Source organism: Schistocerca americana, chromosome 3 (genome assembly GCF_021461395.2).
Source record: "Schistocerca americana isolate TAMUIC-IGC-003095 chromosome 3, iqSchAmer2.1, whole genome shotgun sequence".
NCBI classification, from domain to species: Eukaryota; Metazoa; Arthropoda; class Insecta; order Orthoptera; family Acrididae; genus Schistocerca; species Schistocerca americana.
The window spans coordinates 153,981,657-154,004,175 of NC_060121.1; the positions used below are offsets into that span (position 1 = coordinate 153,981,657).

The window sequence follows — 22,519 nt, forward strand, 5'->3', positions numbered from 1 at the left end:
TTGCCATTCTTCTGATGGTCTTTAAATTTAACATAACGTTTTGAAGCTGATTTGCAATGCAGATACAACGATATCCCATTACACACAAGCTTATTTCACAAGTCAACTTCCCATGCACCTTTTAAACAAGACCACAACTACTGACTCAACTAAATAATAATAATAATAATAATAATAATAATAATAATAATATAAAATACATATGTTCGCATCACCACAAAATACAAAATTGTCTTTTGAGTGGGCTGATTGGAAAAAGTGATGCTCTGCCTGTAATTTTAATCTATAAGGTAGTTTAAGAATAGTGCACAGTCCACTACAGAATGAAACAGTCATTCTGAAATTAGCATTTGTCTCACAATCTGGCATGTACAAGCTCATTTTATTTGATTTTTAAAAACAACTGTTTACTATATTGTTGTTCAAAAACACTTTTACCGTATGTTTCACAAACCTTTTAAAATCTTGGTCTAGCACATAACCAACACGGCCTAGGCACTTTGCTGCATGAAGTTTTGCCTCTGATCCTGGTCCACTGTGCAGTGTGTCCAACAGTGACTCCATGATCAAGTCAAGAGATCGGCGAATATATCTCCCATTTTCAGGTGCCATCAAGGACTCCTAAACAATAAAAGAATAATTATAAGTTCATTTTTTCAGTTCATTAAAAATCGATCAAGTTTTCAAATATGTAAAATACTTTTGGTAATAAAACCTAAACATTTGCACACTGATGAAATAGTTATTAAAGTTGTTAAATTCTGAGCTCTTACAGTGAAATTTTTGAACTGTCATCAGAAGGCATCATGTTAGCACTGAAATATACTTCCAACTACTGTTTGTAACTGAGTGGGTGCTTCTTTAAGAAATCTCACTTGTCAATACAAAAGTCCAGTGTTGTTGAGAGTTTATCAGGCATCACAGATAATAAACTAAAGTACATCTACAAACATGGAGCTCAGTAGAAATAAATTATTTTGTTACCTTCCTATATACACAGTAACACCGAAAGATAGAAGAAGAAGAAGAAGAAGAAGAAGAAGAAGAAGAAGAAGAAGAAGAGATGAGATGAGAGAAAGCAATAAAGACAGAAAGAAAGAAATGTACACCATAGATTGGGCAACAAGTAAAGCACAGTTAATGGATTCAAGAATGTTCTACTAAAGCTTGAATCAATGAATGTAACCTGAGTAAATTTGTAAGTAAACTGAAGCAGACTCTTGTCTCTAAGTACATCTGGCACAAATGCAGACTTAATAAAAAATGAGACCTCACACAGCACATTCTCGAAACTAAATATGTGATCAACAAGATAGCAAACAATTTGGTATTTCTACACACTGAACCCAATCTTAAGATTCTAGGTCTGTTGGAGCTAATGGAAATATACCACCATAAAATCACAAAGTCTGAATCGATGTGAAATGAATGGGCAGCTCTTGCTAGCCATAGTTATTGTAGTAATAATAACAACTTGTCTTAAATTTATTATCTTACACATGTCTGTCTATTTTGCAATTCTGATATCTGATACTATGTAATAAATATCTTTAGTCGGTCGCATATCATACTGTATCTGTGAAGCGTTTTGAGGTATACAAATAAAGAGTTTATTTTGGGTGATGTGCAATTGTAGAATAGTTAAATCAAAGTTTGATCACATTACAGCGTCAGAAATATTCCTCCTGGATCTTCTGGTAAGTTTTTCACCACTTTCCATCGTATTTTCCATTTTCTGCCTCACAAATTTCAAAATTTAACATCTAGTTATCTCACAACAGGAACATATGTTTCACATCACATTGCTAAAGAACATATGTAAATAGCGTATTAAACAATTTGCACCTAATGCTAGACCCCACAACAGGGTCCAGTATGCAAAATGTAATTTAATAAAACATGAAATTTTCTGACACAAAGTTTTGTTATCCATAGTTCCTCTCATTACTTATATTTTTCTTGTTCGTTGGGAACTGTACCTGTTGTAGTACTCTACAACATAACAGTCATGACCTCAGTGCCTTTTTCGCCATCTGGATTCTTCCTCAAACACCACGTTCTCAGAACTCCGCATGTGGGAATAGCACTACAACGCGTCCTTGGTTCTTGCCACCCACCTAGCCTCAATTTACGTTCATTCCTTCCATCTCAGCACTTATTCACTGTAACTACTCCTTTCTTCACTCCATTTTAGTTTCCTACGTCTTTCATTTTCTGACTTGTCTATTTTTCGCTGTCGCCCCCTCCCAACTCTGTAACATACAATGCACTTAGCTTTTCACTCTTATTAACTTGTGCACGGCGTTTTAGTAGTAATATCTGTCTTGCATATTACCCTGTCTACTATCTTTAAGCTCTCAGGTTTTCAAATCTTGTCCAGTCAGTCCCCAACAATCAGTCTTTCCTTCTCATCCCATCCGGTAAGTCTCCCCTGACCTGCAGTTGTGAGTACTGTACTGTGCCCCTTTCCCTAAACCTCTCCAGTCCCAACAATCAGTCTTTCCTTCTCATCCCATCCGGTAAGTCTCCCCTGACCTGCAGTTGTGAGTACTGTACTGTGCCCCTTTCCCTAAACCTCTCCAGTCCTTTTCCTCCATCCCTCTTAATCCCCTTTCAACTCTTCTGCCAGACGGAGAAGCCAGTGGCTCCAAAAGCTTGAAAACATTAAATCCTTTTGTGAATGTGTGTTCCCCTGCTGCCGCATGGTGAGTAGATTTTTTATCCATCCATTTACATTATATTGTCAATAATTTATTATTTTTGTTGTTATATTTCAGTATCTTTAGATAAATTTTTGGCTCCCTGGCGTCTACAGATAACAGAGAGTCACACAGATGAACAATAGGCGGAATTGAAGTTTTAGGGCCTTGGGTTAGATCCAGCCAAACCTACAGCCTAAGTAAACACCAAGCAGTGGTGTGTGAAACAATTCCGTGGATGCAGTCAGCTGGGGGGAGATAAAGACCTCTACAAAGGACCTCCTGCATAATTACAATTTGGTGCCTTGCCTTAGGCCAAGTATTAGGGGTCACAACTCCTGGAGATGGTGAAGAGTCAGAGCAGGAGTGGTTAGGAAATTGGTAGACAACGGAGAAATAATTGAGTAGAAGTTGGAGATACCGAAACTGCAAGAGTGAGAGCCCAGACTACACTACAAGAATTTACTCAACTCATTCAGAAACCCCGGTGGTCAGCTTTATGCCACAGTGGTGAAATGGATCTACTAGTCACAATGTTGAGGGGTGCCGCTGAACCGTATACCTGGCATCAATAGTCCAATCCTGCTAAAACGAGAGCCCTATAAAAGAATAATACAATGAAGTTATCCTCACACCAAGAGGAATGACAAATTTCAGTGCATTCAGTTTCAGCTGCACATTAATTTCAGCAGACGTGTGGGGCAGTCAGGGCAGTTTATTATTGAAATGTGTGTGTGTGTGTGTGTGTGTGTGTGTGTGTGTGTGTGTGTGTGTGTGTGTGTCTGATGGGTACCCAACGGCGAGGTCATCAGTGCCCTTACACTTATGAAAAACGAATGTGAAGATGAACTAAATGTGTTGTACACGCATGCACTCGGAATGACCACACAGCCACCCTGTATCACATGCACTAAAACCAATTAGGAGGGAAGACAGCTAATCAAGAAATTAAAACCTAGAGAAAACAAAACACAGAAGAACTAAAAGAAAATCACAGGGAAATGTGACTGGCTGACTACTTACAAAAAACTAGGGTGAGTGAGACACCCTTCAGAACATCTCTGTAAAATCTTGTTAAAAACATTGGACAATTCACAAAACTTTAAAACCCTAACCACATTACATAAAATAAACGGCAAATCTGCCACAGTCCACTGCTCGGCAAATAAAATGCAATCCAATAAAATGTGGGACACTGTTATCTGTACGCAACAAGCACCACACATTTGAGAGTCCTCCCACCGGAGTAAGAATCCATGTGTCTTAGGGCTGTGGCCTATGCAAAGACGAGCAAGAAGGACCTCATCCTGCCAACGGGGCTGGAAGGAAATACCCCACGGCAGAGTTGTGGGGTTGACGACACGGAGCTTGTTATCGGTCACTGCCACCCACTCATCTTCCCATCAACACATGACTTTGTACCTCAACAGCAAGGTGATAGCTTGCAGGGAGATAGCAAACTGAAATACCAGAGGATCACAATATGCCCCAAATGGCATCGTGGCTCGTGGACGGTTGGAAAAAAGGCGTTTCAGAGGTGGACAAGCAACAGTACAATGTGCAGGTGAAGTTTGAGCTGCAAGGAACTTACACACCTGATGGATCATGAGGAGTTTGCACCGGATGCTAATTAGCGGTTCCCCCGCCTCAGCACAGATGCTAGGTATGGGACTGGTCTGATAAGCACCCGTGGCCAGCTGAATCCCCTCACGATAGTGTCAAATCCGCAAGTAAGAGGGCCTCACTGACCCATGCACTGTGCAACGATAGTCCAGCTGCAAATGCAAAACACCAGATAAAACTGAAGAAGATGCACCCTGTCCACTCACCGAGACCTGTTGCTAAGGCACTTTATGATGTTCAGTGCTTCAGGGTTCTGGCTTTTAGGTCTTGCAAGTGTGGTAACCACAGCAATTGGGAGTCAAAAATGAGACCCAGAAACTGCACTGTCTCTCTAAAATGTAGGATGGTGTCCCCCATATTCAAAGGCAGGCAAATTAAAAAGATGACAAGAATGATTAAAATGAACACACACACACACACACACACACACACACACACACACACACACACACACACAAAGAGCAAAATCTGTCTACAAATGATGAGCACTGTACAGGACTCCTTACCACAGATGTGGTATTGTTGATGGCTATGGAAAAGAGGGTAACACTTAAAACACTGTCCTGAGGAACACCATTCTCCTGTTCAAATCGATCAGACAGCATGTTACCAACTCGGGTCCTAGAAAACCGGTGAGACAGAAAAGACCGTAAGAAGATGGGGAGGCGGCCACGAAAGACCCACTGATGCAGTTGAACGGGAATACAGTGTCTCCAAGTAGTATCATATGTCTTACTTATACTGAAGAATATTCTGACACAGTGATGCTTACGGAGGAAAGCCTGCTGCATAGCTGCCTCTAGGAGGATCAGAGAGTTGACAGTGGACCGAAATCTTCAGAATCGACACTGCGAGTGGCTAAGGAGTTGCCCGATCTCTAACAGCCAGACCAGATGAAGGTTAACCATTCACTCCAGGGCCTTTCCTACAAAGCTCATGAAGGTGATACTCTAATAACTACTGGGACATGTGCAATCCTTTCCTGGTTTGAGGAGAGGGATCATAATTGTTTCCCTTTACAAATTGGGAAAGTTGCCTGTCTGTCATATCAGATTAAAACATTCGAGCAGGATTTCCTTTGATGCCGCTGGCAAATGCTGAAAAATGCAGTACCAGATTTGGTCACGACTGTGTCACAGATCTCAGTCAGTGCTGATTCAAGCTCCCACATGGAGAAAGGGGAGTTGTAGGCCTCAGAACTGTTGGACCTGAAGTCCAACTTTTCCCTCTCTATAGACACACGATAGCGATGGAACGCCAGATCCTGGCATGAATTGGCAGTAGTTCGTACATAATGTTCGGCCAGCATCTGAGCAATATATCTGAGTGTTGTTTGGAGGCACTCCTGTTTCAGCACTGCTGCTGTTGGTAAACAGCTATGTTTACCAGAAACCCTCTGGATGGCTTCCCATACTTTTACAGACCAACTGAAATGACTGAGTCAAGTAACACTTGCCATGACCTTTCCTTACTCCCCCTATTATTGACGAGTAGGCCGGGAAAGTGGGATTGTAAAATTACTTCAGAGTGTTTCATTCCTAGAAAATGTCCTGGACCTGGGTAGATCGCGCTGTGACGACAAAAATGGATGACCTGTAATTTAGTGCAGAAGAAATAAAAGCCAAGGTCGTAGACCTGCCCAAGATGTCTACGAGGTCATCGGTCCCTTGTTCCTAATAAAGCAATGCCGCAAGTGTGAGAATAAAATAAGACCAGACATATAACACAAAACAAAAAGAAAGGAAAAACCACAAGAACGATGGAAAGGCAACTAACACTAAAAGGAACAAAAGAGAACTACAGAGAGATACAAGAAACAGTTAGAAGAGAGAAAAACAAGGAAGCAGATTACAGTAGCTGGCTAACCACGAAAATAAAAAGGAAAAGCCAGCCACCCTGCAACACATTAAAACCCTCATCCTAAAAGGACTAGGGTGGAGGACACAGAGGGACAAAGGACAGGCACTAAAACTCACATCGAATGATAAAACCCACCCTCATGGATCAAACGTAAAACCAAATCAGCCAATGAGGCATTGTCTGCTAAAATCAATTGTAACTAGTCCGGCAACCGAAGATGAAGTCGCAGGGCAGCCAAAGAAGGACACAGCAGAAGAATATAGGCCACTGTCAACCGCGCACCACACTGACACTGAGGTGGGTCTTCACAGCGCAGGATGTAGCCGTGGGTCGCCCACGCATGGCCAATGCGGAGCCTGCAGAGAACCACAGAGTCCCTGCGAGACGCTCTCATCGAGGACTTCCAGACATTTGTGGTCCCCTTAATGGCTCACTGTTTGTTGTGAGTACTGACATTTTGCCATTCCATCTCCAAAGCTGAAAAACCTTGCAGCGTAATAACGAATGGGTCAGTTGGGGGGGGATGCCCATTGCCAGAAGTGATTTCCATGTAGCCTGTTTGGCCAGCCTGTCAGCAAGTTCATTTCCTGGGATTCCGATATGACCAGGGGTCCAACGAACACCACTAAACGAATGGACCATTCCAGGCCATAGATGGACTCCCGGATGGACACTACCAAAGGATGACGAGGGTAGCACACATCTGTAGTTTTCAGGCTGCTCAAGGAGTCCGTACATAAAAGAAGAGACTCCCCAGCACATGAACAGAGATACTGAAGTGCACGAGAAATGGCCACCAGCTTTGCATTGAATACAACGCAACCATCGGGTAATGAATGCTGTTCAATATGGCCGCTGTGAATGTAGGCAAAGCCAACGCGACCATCACCCATCGAGCCGTCAGTGTAAACCCCTTCAGAGCTCCGGAACATGTCAAGAATCAAGAGGAAATGACAGCGGAGAGCCGCAGAGTTAATGGAGTCCTTAGGGCCACGTGAAAGGTACACACGAAGCTGCAGCCAAGGCGTACACCATGGAGGCATAAGAAAATGGTGTAATACCTCTTTATATTCTACTAATTATCCCTGCACAATTCTATGAGTGAATTACGTTTCCTAATTGACCATCTATATACTCACAGAATCGATGCGAAAAGTAGTACAGTACTATTACTATTCCATGAGTGCATAATTACTCTTTGTAATATTCTCTGGTGTGTGTTGAGAGGACTTCTAGGATTTTCTCTATGCCGAACAGCCGGATTGAATAATTGTAGTAATAATTGTAGTTTTGCTATCGAGATTACTGGAAGAAAGAGATTGGAAATATATTGTATGCTAATCAAGAGAATATATACTGAGCATTTACATAGAAGGTCTGTAAGGAATTTTACTATATATGTATTCTCTAATTGGAAATTTGCACGGATGTGTAGTTTCGTTGGTAATCAGAAGGGAACTTCCGATGAATTGGAAACTAACCTGCAATTATTAGAGCCAAGAGCTCCATCATTTCATCAGATAATTAAACTCTATCAAAGCACACTTTCCGCTTGATCTGAGGTTTCCCGACTGACTACGTAACACAAGAAACCCAAGACATTTTATTTACACAGGATTGCAAATCGCTTTGAATCATCGAGACTGCGGACAAGGAGAGTCATCGTCCGATTCTGTCAAACAAGTAAAGCTTAATTATAACTTTCTTGAGCGACTGTGATATGGCTGCTTATGAATGAGATCATTAATAAAATACTAATAACTAAATTTCCTCCTCACCAGCAACAAGGAAAAACACAAATATTAATTAAAATTATAATGGACTGCAAGTAGAGGTGGCAAAGGGAAGTACTCCAGTTCAGAAGAAGGGACCCCACGCAAACCGCAATCATTAACCCCAAACTACACCGCCGATGGGGGAGATGGACTGCCGCGGGTGGGGAAAGGAGACTGTAATTCATACGCTCAGGGGAACTACGAATGTGTGCTGCGTAACTGGCGAGCAGTTGTGCATGTCCGATCTGCAATGGATGGACACCAGCCTCCACTGGTATGCTGGTCACTTATCCTAAAAGCTCCTGTCGCTAGTCGAACCCCGCAGTGGTGCACAGGGTCAAGTAAATGCAATGCTGAAGGCACTGCCGAACCATAAACCACACTCCCATAGTCAATTTGGGATTGGACAAGAGCTCCGTAGAGGCGCAACAGCATAGAGCCATTCGCAACCCAATTGGTGTTGCTCAGGCAACGGAGCGCATTGGGATGCTGCCAGCACTTCTGCTTAAGCTGACGAAGATGAAGGAGCCAAGTCAATCGAGCGTCAAAAACCAATCCTAAGAAGCGGAATGTCTCCACTACAGTGAGTGGATCGTCATTAAGGTAAAGTTCTGATTCCAGATCAACGGTATGATGCCGACAGAAGTGCAGGACACACGACTTTGCGGCTGAAAACTGAAAGCCGTGGGCTAGAGCCCATGACTGCGCCTTGTGGATGGCTCCCTGTAGGCGCCACTCAGCAACACCAGTACTGGAGCAGCAGTACGAAATGCAGAAGTCGTCTGCATACAGAGAAGGTGAGACAGAGGGCCCGACAGCTGCTGTTAGACCATTAACGGCCACTAAAAATAGATAGACACTTAATACAGAGCCCTGCGGGACTCCATGCTCCTGGATATGGATGGAACTATGGGAGGCATCAACTTGGACACGTAAAGTATGGAGTGACAACAAGTTTTGGCTAAAAATCGGGAGCAGGACCCGGAGACCCCACTCACACAATGTGACAAGGATACGATGTCACCAGGTCGTGTCGTATGCTGAAAGTACGTCAAAAAAGACGGCAACCAGGTGTTGCCATCTGGAAAAGGCTGTTCGGATGGCAGACTTCATGGACACAAGATTATCAGTGGTAGAGTGACCCTTGCGGAAGCGACCCTGACATGGAACCAGCAGGCCACGTGTCTGCAGGACCCAACCCAACCGCCGACATACCATACGTTACAGCAGCTTACAAAGAACATTGGTGAGGCTGATGGGCCGATAGCTTTCCACATCATGCGGGTTTTTACAGGGTTTGAGCACCGGAATGATTGTGCTCTCCTGCCATTGCGATGGAAAGACACCATCGCACCAGACCTGGTTGACTGGGAAGGCATGGAACATTCAATGAGGCAGTTTACACCTCAGAGTCACCTGCTGCCGCTAACTTATTGCCTGATCAGTCTATATCCAATCCTGGGACGGAGGATGAGCATGAAGCCCTACGACCAGCTGCTTCTGGACTCTTCAGCCACTGGTGGGTGTCATCTTTCCCACTAGCAGAAACCTGAGAAGGGAGTGACCCAAGGGACCCCTTCCTAGTGGGAAAATCCGAAGACGACTTACGCTCCTCTGGTTTAGAAGTGGGGAAGGATGTCCTCGATGGTTTGGGAGCGGAGAGGAGGGGGGGGGGGGGGGGGGGGCGTTGCTCCTGAAGTACATGGTGCAGGATCAACAGGGAGGGAAATGCCACCCACCATCAAGGGGGCAGGTGTAGTCTTCCTGAGAGGTGACTTGGGTTGGTGGAGCTGGTGGTGTCAGAACTGTTGTAGTGGGGGCGTAAGAGAATGTCATACGCACAGGATGCAGGCGTTCAAATTCTCTCTTAGCCTCAGTGTAGATCAGTTGGTCCAGGGTCTTTTACTCCATGATTTTCCTTTCTTTCTGGAGAATCCTGCAATCTGGCAAGCAAGGCAAATAGTCCAGAATGAGATTTTCACTCTGCAGCAGAGTGTGCGCTGATATGAAACTTCCTGGCAGATTAAAACTGTGTGCCCGACTGAGACTCGAACTCGGGACCTTTGCCTTTCGCAGGCAAGTGCTCTACCATCTGAGCTACTGAAGCACGACTCACGCCCGGTCCTCACAGCTTTACTTCTGCCAGTATCTTGTCTCCTACCTTCCAAACTTTACAGAAGCTCTCCTGCGAAACTTGCAGAACTAGCACTCTGCAGAGTGAACACTTTGAGAATCTTCGTACTCCGACAGACCACCTTCTTTATTTTGAAGGCCCATAAAATTTTAAAAAATGAGAATAACTTATTTTACTCAGTGATTACTCCCATTTAAATCATAGCCCGTAACACAGACATCTTAATAAAATTTATAAAAAAATAATTAAAATAATCATAATGTCGAGAAAAAAAGAAAAAACACCACGTCACCAACAGTTTTTCATGGAGTATGCATTGACTTCCTATGGAACACCAGTGTTCCACCTAACACAGTATGAGAAACACAATTCTAATCTGACCATGCAGTCAGTTTTGGACTAAACCTCCTGGAAATCACAATAGTAGATGGATAAAAGGTCCTCTAACTCAGTAGTTAAGACCAGCACAATCGCCTGGTCACCATTATCTCGAATAATTTTGTTGGCACACAAGTAAAACTTGATTGGTCGGCAGCTCTCAATGGGGGAGAATGATACCATTCTGGCACTGTTAGGGAAATTCATCTCACAGCTTGACATGATAAAAAAGCTCTGTGACTAATTTTCCCTGATCCACATTCATATTCAGATGTTGGATCATTCAATTACAGATCAAATCTGGGCCTCAGGCTGTGTTGTGGGGTGAATCGACAGTATGAAGCTGTTCCAATTATACAATTGTTTGTTATTTGGCTCTGAACAGTGTATGAGAAAGGATGAGAAGGTATTATCCATCCACTGCTTACATGCTTGGAAAGTGAGAGAGTAAGAAGCAGTTGCAAAATGTTCTGCGAGGACACGTGGAATGGTGCGAATACCATCATGAAGCTTAAGGTAGGGTGTATCGTTTGGCCATCGGTGGTCAAGTAATCCGTGGACAGCGATACACGTACAGCTCCCTATACTCAGTCTTAAGATGTTTGACTAAAACAGAACCCTTGCATGCAGCTATTTGAAGATTATGTGACTGGTCATTGACAAGTTAGTTTTTTTTCTTTTTTTTTTTTTTTTGGCGCACAACTTAAACGGTCATTAGCGCCCAGACTACGTTAGGAATGCACCGCGAGGCACAAGTTAGAAACAGCAACTAAAAGGGAAAACACGATAAAATATCGACAGGCATAGGATTAAAAAAACAGCATAATCAAATGTCCTTGGACAGGTTGGTCAAGTTGATAAAACGAAGAACGCGAGCAGCTGCTCCTGGGTCATCCGCTAAAATGGCATCAAGAGTACATAGCAGGCCAAGATCAAGACGCAGTGTAGTAAAATCCGGACAGGACGTTAAAATGTGGCGGATCATCAGCAATTGCCCACATGGGCAGAACGGCGCAGCCGTCAGCAGATGGCGATGGCTGAACCGGCAGTGTCCAATTCGTAACCGGGCCAAAACTACCTCCTCCCGCCAAGAGGGGTGTGAGGATGACGTCCAAGCCGCGGGAAGACGTTTCAAGGCCCGAAGCTTGTTGTCCGTAAGTGCAGCCCAATCAGCACCCCACAGCGATAAAATGCGCCGACAAATGACCCTGCTACAATCTGATGAAGGGACACAACAAGAAGCTGTCCGAGGCTGGAGGACCGCAGCCTTGGCCGCGGCATCTGCAGCTTCGTTCCCAGGGATACCGACATGGCCAGGAACCCACATAAAGCTAACCGGAGAACCGTCGTCCACCAGCTGCTGGAGAGAGCGTTGGATCCGGTGCACGAAAGGGTGAACCGGATATGAATCACTGAGGCTCTGGATGGCGCTCAGGGAATCGGAGCAGATGAACCGGGGGTAACCTCCTTTGGGAGCGAGCTGAGGTCAAGGTGAACGCGAACCTGAGCCTGGAGCCAAGGTGGCATGTGGCGCTCACCCACGCTAAAGGTTGCAGGGAGTGAAAAATCAAGGTGTTGAAGGAGGCGACGAAAGCGAACTCCAGGGGGTGGCAGGGCAGAGACATACAACCCGTATTGACAATCGAGAGAGTCGTCAAAAAAGGAACGATAAGACGGGTGGTCGGGCATTGACAGTAGCCGACAGGCATACCGACAAAGCAGTATATCGCACTGGTAGGGCAGTGGCAATTCACCGGCTTCAGCATGAAGACTATCGACGGGACTAGTATAAAATGCTCCGATCGCAAGACGTAAACCCCGATCTTGTATGGAGTTGTGGCGGCGCAAGATGGACGGCCGTGCAGAGGAGTATATGAAGCTCCGATAATCCAGCTTTGAGCGGACGATCGACCGATATAGGCGAAGTAGGACGGTTCGATACGCTCCCCATGACATACCACTGAGAACACGGAGGACATTTAGAGAACGGGTACAACGGGCAGCCAAATAAGACACATGTGGAGACCAGCTAAGTTTCCTGTCAAATGTAAGACCTAAAAATTTTGTTGTCTCCACAAATGGGAGAGCAATGGGACCGAGTCGTAAGGACGGTGGGAGAAACTCTTTGTAGCGCCAGAAGTTAATACAGACCGTCTTCTCGACAGAAAAAGGGAAGCCATTGGCGACACTCCAGGAGTAAAAATGGTCAAGAGAACGCTGAAGACAGCGCTCCAGGAAACATGTACACTGCGCGCTGCAATAGATGGTAAAATCGTCCACGAAAAGGGAGCCTGATACATCAGCTGGGAGGCAATCCATTATTGGATTGATCGCTATGGCGAAGAGAGCGACGCTCAAAACTGAGCCCTGTGGCACCCCATTCTCCTGGCGAAAGGTGTCCGACAGGACAGAACCCACGCGTACCCTGAACTGTCGATCCATTAAAAAGGAACGAATAAAATGAGGGAGGCGACCGCGAAGGCCCCATGTATGCATGGTGCGGAGAATGCCCGCCCTCCAACAGGTGTCGTAAGCCTTCTCCAAATCAAAGAACACAGCCGCGGTCGGGCGCTTCCGCAAGAAGTTATTCATAATGAAGGTCGACAAGGTAACTAGTTGGTCAACAGCAGAGCGGTGCCTACGAAATCCACATTGTACATTGGTAAGTAGGCGTCGAGATTCGAGCAGCCAAACCAAACGAGAGTTAACCATTCGCTCCATCACCTTACAGACACAGCTGGTAAGCGAGATGGGTCGATAACTGGAAGGCAAGTGCTTGTCCTTCCCCGGCTTAGGAATCGGTACAACAATAGACTCGCGCCAGCATGCGCGAACATGTCCCTCAATCCAGATGCGATTATAAGTACGAAGAAGGAAACCTTTACCCGCAGCAGAAAGGTTCTTCAGCATCTGAATATGAATAGAATCAGGCCCTGGAGCGGAGAACCGTGACCGGGCAAGTGCATTTTCGAGTTCCCACATGGTGAAAGGGGCATTATAACTTTCACGATTCGAGGAGCGGAAGTTAGGTGGCCTAGCCTCCTTTGCCTGTTTTCGGGGGAGGAAGGTAGGGTGGTAATGAGCGGAGCTCGAAACCTCTGCGAAAAAGCGGCCGAAGGCATTGGAGACATCCTCAGGGGCCACAAGGACGTCATTCGTGACCGTCAAGCCAGAAACTGGTGAGTGGATCTTAGTGCCAGACAGACAGCGCAGGCTACCCCAGACAACAGGAGGAGTAAAACTGGTGAAGGTGCTTGTGAAAGCGGCCCAGCTGGCATTCTTGCTTTCTTTAATAATACGACGGCACTGCGCACGTAATCGTTTATAAGTGATACAATTCGCCACTGTAGGGTGGCGTTCAAAGGTGCGTAAAGCACATCGACGAGCACATAAAGCGTCTCTACATGCTGCGGTCCACCAGGGGACAGGTACGCGACGTGGAGAAGAAGTAGTGTGAGGGATGGAATATTCAGCAGCAGTGAGAATGATTTCCGTGAGGTGTGCGACCTGACTATCACAGCTTGTGAAGGTTTGATCCTGAAAGGTCACCCTGGAAGAGAATAGGCCCCAGTCTGCTTTGGAGATGTTCCAACTAGCTGAGCACGGAGAGGGGGTATGATGCAGGAAATGGATGACACATGGGAAGTGGTCACTCGAATATGTATCAGAAAGGGCATACCACTCAAACCAGCGTGCAAGTTGGGTAGTACATATAGAGAGGTCTAAATGGGAATAGGTGTGAGATGTGTCTGAAAGAAACGTAGGGGCGCCAGTAATGAGGCAGACAAGATTGAGCTGGTTGAAAAGGTCTGCTAACAGGGAGCCCCTCGGGCAGGATGCTGGAGAGCCCCAAAGGGGATGGTGGGCATTGAAGTCTCCAGTTAACAAAAATGGTGCAGGTAGCTGAGCAATAATTTGCATCATGTCTGCCCTAGTAACGGCAGACGACGATGGAGTGTAAACGGTACAAATAGAAAATGTAAAAGTGGGGAGAGTAATTCTGATGGCAACTGCCTGCAGGCCGGTGTGCAATGTGATGGGATCGTAGTAAATATCATCCCGGACCAGCAACATAACCCCTCCACGAGCCGAAATACCTACCACAGGGGGTAGGTCAAACCGCACAGAGGTGTAGTGTGCCAAGGCAATGTGATCGCATGGGCGTAGCTTCGTTTCCTGGAGGGCTACGACGAGCGGACGGTGCAAGCCGAGCAGCAACTTCAAGTCCTCTCGGTTGGAGTGAATGCTGCGAATATTCCAGTGAATAAGTGCCATCGTGAGAAGAAAAGGAAGATGAAGGAAGGGGTCACCTCGAAGGCCGCTGAGGGCCTGGCTTCGAGCGAGTACTGCCGCTGCTATCAGTAGGTGGACAGTCATCGTCCATTGATTCTATAGGTTCATCGACCATCTCGTTAAAATGGCCGGGAGGAGCAGCTTCCTCCGCCGGTGGACGGCCAGATGTTCGGCTACCAACAGTGCGGCCAGGCGAAACGGATGATGGCCTGGGGCGGCAACCGCTGGGTGGCGCAGGAGAAGAAATTTGCCGTGGCAGAGAAGGAGAACTGTGCTTCCTATGAGCCTTCTTGGAAGGTCTTTTAGTGGAAGTACTGGTTGACGGCTGGGAGTTCAAGGTACGTAGGAAGTCTGCACGGGACAGTTCCTTCTTGAAGGCCCGTGCATCTGACTTCTGGGTCTTCGTCTTGGCAGAAGCTGATGAAGGTGCTTGTGTTGGAGAGGTGACGGGAGGAAGAGGAGACGTCGACTGCGCGATCTTAGCACTGGCCGAACAGACAACCGTGGTGCTGAAGGTCAGATCGCATGTCTGCATCGCCACCTCCCTGGTAGTCCAAGGAGAGGCGAGGACAGTACTGTATTTTCCCAGTGGAGGAGCGTGGGCTTCCTACTAGCAAATAGCTTGCGAGCAGCCGAGGTGGACACTTTCTCTTTGACCCGAATTTCTTGGATACAGCGTTCTTCCTTGTAGATGGGACAGTTGCGGGAGGACGCTGCAGTGTCACCCTGACAGTTCACACAACAAGGAGACGGAGGTGGATAGTCACCCTCATGGGCATCCCTGCCACAAGTGACACATTTAGCCGCATTGGAACAAGACTGGCGAGTGTGATTAAAACGCTGACACTGGTAGCAGCGCGTAGGTGTCGGGACATAGGGGCAAACAGAAATAACCTCGTAGCCCGCTTTGATACGCGATGGCAGCTGAACACTATCAAAGGTCAAGGAAAGTGTCCGGGTCGGTACAAGGTCATTGTTGACCTTTTTCATGACCCTATGGACAGCCGTCACGGCCTGCTCAGCGAGGAAAGACTGAATCTCCTCGTCAGTAAATCCATCGAGTGATCGAGTATACACCACACCACGAGACGAATTCAAAGTGCGGTGAGCCTCCACCCAGACAGGGAACGTGTACAGGAGTGTGGCCCGAAGAAGTTTTTGTGCCTGAAAGGCGCTCTCAGTTTCTAGTAACAAGGTACCATTACGCAACCTGGTACACGACTTGACAGATCCGGCTATGGCATCTACGCCCTTCTGGATAACGAAAGGGTTGACAGAGGAAAAATCCTTGCCATCCTCAGATCGAGAAACTATGAGGAACTGTGGGGCAAGCGGTAGTAATTTTGTCACTGGTGGCTGGTCAAGTTTCCGTTTATGGGCAGAAGTCGAGAGAGAAGAAGAAGAGAAATCCATTGCTGAGGAATCCCCCATGATTGCCAGCGTCTCCGATGGCGCGCTCCTTCCTTGTGGGGACCCTCTCAGAGGGCACTCCCACCTTAGGTGAATGTTTACACCTCAGGTCACACCTCCCGAGAAACAGACGGAGGGACCAATCGGCAGGGTCAGAAGGTATCAGCTCAGGCAATCACCCCTCCCTGGGCCTGGCCTTTACCAGGGGGTACGTGCATGCCTTACCTGTCTACCCAGGGCGGGGAATTACGCATTACAACGTCACCGGCTATGCGTGCGAACGCGTGGGTCGGCCTTCAGGCGCGCACAGGGAGGAAGGAAGAAGAGGAAAAAAAGGAGAGGGGGAGAGAGGACAGACTGTCTCAAACACTGAGGCGGAGACCAGAGAAGCCAAGGAGAAGAAGGCAATGAGAAGGCAAGGAGAAGAAGACAAGGGAAAGAGTAAGGAAGACAGTGAGATGGAGAAGAGCAAAGAAAGGAACCAACAAAAGGAAGGAAGAAACGAGAAGAAGTGAAAAACCAAAATGACAGCAAATAGAGGTCGTGGAACCGTCCGTCTCCGGATGCAGGCGCTAACTACCCCCTTGAGGGGGAGGGACTCCTTTTAGTAGCCTCTTACGACAGGCAGGAATACCTCGGGCCTATTCTAATCCCCGGACCCGCAGGGGGGTCATTGACAAGTGTCACTCAAATTGTTTAAAAGCTCACTGTCAGTCTCTGACTGTCACTAATTTCCTCTGTCCACCTTGGGATCAGCCTTTGGTGGTGAGGGTCCTTGGAAAATGGGATCTCTACACCACTAACTCTCATAATTTCAGTTGTTACATCTTTATGAATGTCAATACATCCAGATTCAGAGACTGCTAAAGTGAAGTTGAGGGTGTAGGACTGACAGTTTGACCTCTGGTATGCTTAACAGGCCAATTGGTTTTGACAGGCTGGAATGCGAGTGACAAGACTACTGTGAAATACTCACTGTTGCAGAGATCGTTAGGTACACCCTTTTGTAGTAAAGTGACTAAGCTGTACAATTAAAGTGTAAGACCAATGCCAAGAAGGGGCAATGCACTGTGCTGAAACGGATAGGGAATCCAGCACTGAGATAAACCAAGCAACTTTTCACTGAGGAGACCATACTATATCATCTGGAACTCCTAAACAAAGGATGGAGCGCATTAAAATCCCTAAGAACAAGAAAGTTATGGAGGATGGCTGCATCAGGTTCTGCAACTCAGGGTACCATACTTCCCTGCATGTTAGCAGGTAAATAATGCAAATGGTGGACACATCCGGTCATTCAAATTTGCACACCAACCACCTCCAACTGTGTTAGAGGACAACTATTTATATACATTTGTGTGTAAGAACATGCAGACCCCTGTGAATGTCTTCTCTGGGTTGGCACAGTTGCTCCAGTAAGCCCAATAGGTAATGAGCAGAGAAAATATTTACCAGAAAGATGCGATTCTTGCAGGGCGATACGTATTGCAAGACAGAATGACAATAGCACCTGTAAAAATTCTACCATACTATCACCCTGGAGATAATCAGAGAGGGAATAGGGAGGGAGGGAGGAGGGGCGAGAATTAAATGGCCAGGCTAGTGAATCATGCTCTACAGTCTTCACTTGCAACCACCTGCATTGGCACAATGCACTACAACACAGGTCAGGTAGAGTAGGATGATCTAGGGCTGCCAGGCCTGTTGGAGTCACCTCTGTCCTAAATTTATTCATCAACTTAACTCTTGAAGTTATGAAAGTTTTCGAGCACTGTGACGATTAATCCAGTTTAAGATTGGAAACAGAAGAAGAGCAGGCAGCTCTACGAGGTGCATTCAAATTCTAAGGCCTCCGATTTTTTTTGTCTGGACTGGAAAGAGATAGAAACATGCGCATTGTTTTAAAATGAGGCCGCGTTCATTGTCAATACGTCCCAGAGATGGCAGCACCGTACCGCAGATGGAATTTTACCGCCAGCGGTGAGAATGAGAACTGTTTTAAATACTTAAAATGGCGACGTTTTCCTTACTTGAACAGTGTGCAATCATTCGTTTTCTGAATTTGCATGGTGTGAAACCAATTGAAATTCATCGACAGTTGAAGGAGAAATGTGGTGATGGAGTTATGGATGTGTCGAAAGTGCGTTCATAGGTGCGACAGTTTAATGAAGGCAGAACATCGTGTGACAACAAACCGAAACAACCTCGGGCTCGCACAAGCCGGTCTGACGACATGATCGAGAAAGTGGAGAGAATTGTTTTGGGGGATCGCCGAATGACTGTTGAACAGATCGCCTCCAGAGTTGTCATTTCTGTGGGTTCTGTGCACACAATCCTGCATGACGACCTGAAAATGCGAAAAGTGTCATCCAGGTGGGTGCCACGAATGCTGACGGACGACCACATGGCTGCCCGTGTGGCATGTTGCCAAGCAATGTTGACACGCAACGACAGCATGAATGGGACTTTCTTTTCGTCGGTTGTGACAATGGATGAGACGTGGATGCCATTTTTCAATCCAGAAACAAAGTACCAGTCAGCTCAATGGAAGCACACAGATTCACCGCCACCAAAAAAATTTCGGGTAACCGCCAGTGCTGAAAAAATGATGGTGTCCATGTTCTGGGACAGCGAGGGCGTAATCCTTACCCATTGCGTTCCGAAGGGCACTACGGTAACAGGTGCATCCTACGAAAATGTTTTCAAGAACCAATTCCTTCCTGCACTGCAACAAAAACGTGCGGGAAGGGCTGCGCGTGTGCTGTTTCACCAAGACAACGCACCCACACACCGAGCTAACGTTACGCAACAGTTTCTTCGTGATAACAACTTTGAAGTGATTCCTCATGCTCCCTACTCACCTGACCTGGCTCCTAGTGACTTTTGGATTTTTCCAACAATGAAAGACACTCTCCGTGGCCGCACATTCACCAGCCGTGCTGCTATCGCCTCAGCGATTTTCCAGTGGTCAAAACAGACTCCTAAAGAAGCCTTCGCCGCTGCCATGGAATCATGGCGTCAGCGTTGTGAAAAATGTGTACGTCTGCAGGGCGATTATGTCGAGAAGTAACGCCAGTTTCATCAATTTCGGGTGAGTAGTTAATTAAAAAAAAAAAAAAAAAAAAAAAAATCGGAGGCCTTAGAACTTGAATGCACCTCGTACCATCAACAGCGTGCATTTCCTTCAGTCATTGATCGGTGTCATGCAGTGAGTCCATACTGTTCCTCTACCAGGAGATGCAGAATAAAACTGCTCTGGTGGAGAATTGGGGATAGGGGGGGTCTCCAATAGTGGTACAAGGGGGGATGAAAAATGACTTACTCCATCTCAGACTGAGACCCCCCCCCCCCCCCCCCCCCACACACACACACACACACACACACACACACACAGTGAAATAAGGGCTTGATGTCATCTGGATGAGCAGCAAGATATTTGCAACAATTGTTGCAAAACTGGGTTTTATAAAAATATGACTGAAGACGATTGTACTTTTTTTTAACACTGAAGTATGGTAAATGATCAAAGGTCTTGCACCCCTGGATTGTCCGTTTCTTCTTCTAAATTGGACACATTGGCAGATGGAATGAGTATCAGCCCTGGCAGTTGACATGTTGTAAGATGTGCACAAGACGTTCTATCAGGCAGAGAATGTCCACAACTCCCACAGGTGGATTCATTGTGACATCAAGATGACATGTGTGTCTAAAGCACTGCATATGTTTGCAGGGTTTGAGAATGTGGACCTCTCCAACAATAGAAAAAATGCTCTCATGTTATCTCTGAATACGGCTGACTAACTGCACCTTTGTTGTTCCAGGTTGGCGCATAGTAGTTCTTCCAGTTCTGGTGAAAGATAATGCCCTTGGTTTCTTTAAACTTCTGTAAGGAGTAAAAGAAATATCACTCAAAGAAATTCATGAAAAATAAGGCATGTGACAGTGTGTTGGTTAGGAGGGAGTCACTCCTTGTCTCTCGCAAAGGCCACCACCTCTCCTAACTTATCTTTGACATTTACCACAAAGATTTGAGATTGATTGTTAAGCATGAGAATCTCACTCACAACATGCACAAAAGGCCGTCCAGAGAAAAAGTTATCTTAAATACCTATTATGAGCAGAGGAACATGGAGAAACTGCATGAAATGTATCCAGAATTTTGTCAAATTGTGTCATATGAAACAACCTCTGACTAATTGAATTTCTAAAAATTCTGCATTCTGTGAGCTGTGAAAAAGTTAACTGATGGACACAAAAGAAAACACATTAAGCTGATTCATGATTATTCCCTGCTTTAAGTTTGCCACATACAACTTAAAACCCTCTCAGGTTCTGAATTGTCACACACCTTACATCTATCTTCACTCCAGTCAGCCTGAGCTACTAAGCAGTGCCATCACAACTGAGAGTGGAAACTACAGTATCCTACCTCGACAAGCCCGAAAAGCCCACCGGAAGGCATCGATCCACACAACAGTCACCGGACGGCACTCCTATAATTTGTGAGTGCTGCTGTTGCTGCCTCAGCACTCCCTCCCGCAGTAGCCCATCGGTGCTCATAGCCACATTATAAAGTTAGCAGTGCTGTATTCCAACTGTACTCTTGTACTGCTCATTGTGCTTGTCATTTGGTTCCTGATATTGCTACGTCTAAGCTCTTGATTTGGTTCATTTTCCTGACTTTTCAGTCTGCTGTTTTGTCTTCGTTGTCTGCCCATTACTGTTATTGTCTTTCCGCAGTTATCAGTGACTCATAATTGACACCTTCGGCTGGCTGGCCAGTGTCTTCTAGTGATGTTCGATTCTGATTACTGGAATTGGCTATGAAGAAAAATGTCAACAGTATCTTATGGACACAAAACTCGTGCAACTCATGGAAGTGGAACAGTAACAGGAACAGCAACAGCTGCTCCTGCAGTGGCAATTACAACAGCATTTGCAGTAGCAAACCAACTTATTATGTCAAAAAAATTCAGCTTTTGTTAGAATGCTTGCCAGTACAGTGTTCACAAACTGTCCAGGATGTGGTCACTTACCAGAAGGAGTCCTGCCAACCCACATTTCTGCCATTTAATAACACCAAAGAAGATTGGGACAAGTAATTGCAGTGGCTGAAACAGCACTTTGTCACTTTTCCGGTTTCTGAAGATGCTCACTGATTGTCACTTTTCCATTCTTGGGCCTCCCTGGAGACATTTTTCTTAAGGAAGAAGTTGGTTCCTCTCTCAAATCCAGTTGCAGTGACATTCAGGGAGATGTGTTAGTTTCTGTCACACTAAAATTGCAATAATTCTATTTGGACGCATAACACGTTGCGTTCCGTTAATACCACAACAGACAGAGTTATTTATATCGCTCATGGGTGTCAAATTTCAAAGACTGAGTCGACATTGTGATTTCACTTGTGCAAACCCTTCTTGCAAAATCTTGCATGCGGTTTCCTCGATTCGACACATGGTGGTCAACTGACCTTCAATGTAGAACTACATATTGCAGACCTGAAGCTGGACAATTTTTCCTTTGACGATATTTTGAAAATTGCAGACTCTTTCAAGATCATGCAGGCCGCAAGTGAACGTCTTATGCCTTGTCCACAGGTAGCAGCTGTTCACCTGCCACCAAGGGGATGGAATTCTTAATACATCCTTTCCCCAGCAGTAGTGTCATGATGTCACTTTTGGATGTGTCAATGCCCTCTGCACAAACAATCACACTGTGTCGGCATAAGCAGTGGGGTCTCCCATTTTGTCCTCGCTGTTTCATGACACACCAACAAGACTGTCCAGATCACTGGGCACACTGCAACCGTGGGCGTCTCCTGACTGTCGAGTACAGGGACAGTCAAACCCATCTTCACACTTGCATCAAGGGACAGCGGATGAACTCCTGGCCTTTGTTCCCAAGGTCAAAACCTCCCATCACCAAGTTTCTTTACTGATCTCACGATTGCCTCCCAACATATGCTCATCTGGGTTACACAGCATTGGCCCCACCCTCTCATAAGTCGGTTGCATAGGTGACAGCTCAATTCTCCTCAGAGTTTAATTTAATACTATGGCAGCATACAAGAAGGGTACGTGGCCAATAATGCTGTTTGTTGTCAACATCCACTCAGCTAGCAACATTTTGGCTTAGTTATCTTCTCACTATTGGTTTCTCCACGATGGATGAAATTCAGGTTGTCTCGGATACTGTTCCATTCCAGGAACTTGAAAACCTTTGTGCCTCTTTTGCGTCTCTGTTCAAACCTGGCCAGAAGTGCACCACCAATTTCGAGATGCATACTTCTCTGCATCCAGATGCAGTGTCCCATTTCTGTTTGGCACATCCACTTCTGGTCTCCCTAA

The 22,519-nt window shown here is 45.9% G+C and overlaps 1 protein-coding gene across 1 annotated transcript in view; it reads right to left on the minus strand.

Annotated features, from left to right (window-relative positions):
• The window catches only part of LOC124605141 (serine/threonine-protein kinase SMG1), a 352,264-nt gene that overhangs the window by 274,490 nt on the left and 55,255 nt on the right, over positions 1 to 22,519 (minus strand). Inside the window, exon 3 of the mRNA XM_047136625.1 lies at positions 455 to 621. Coding sequence (XP_046992581.1) covers positions 455 to 621 — 167 coding nt within the window. The remainder of the gene's footprint in view (positions 1 to 454; positions 622 to 22,519) is intronic.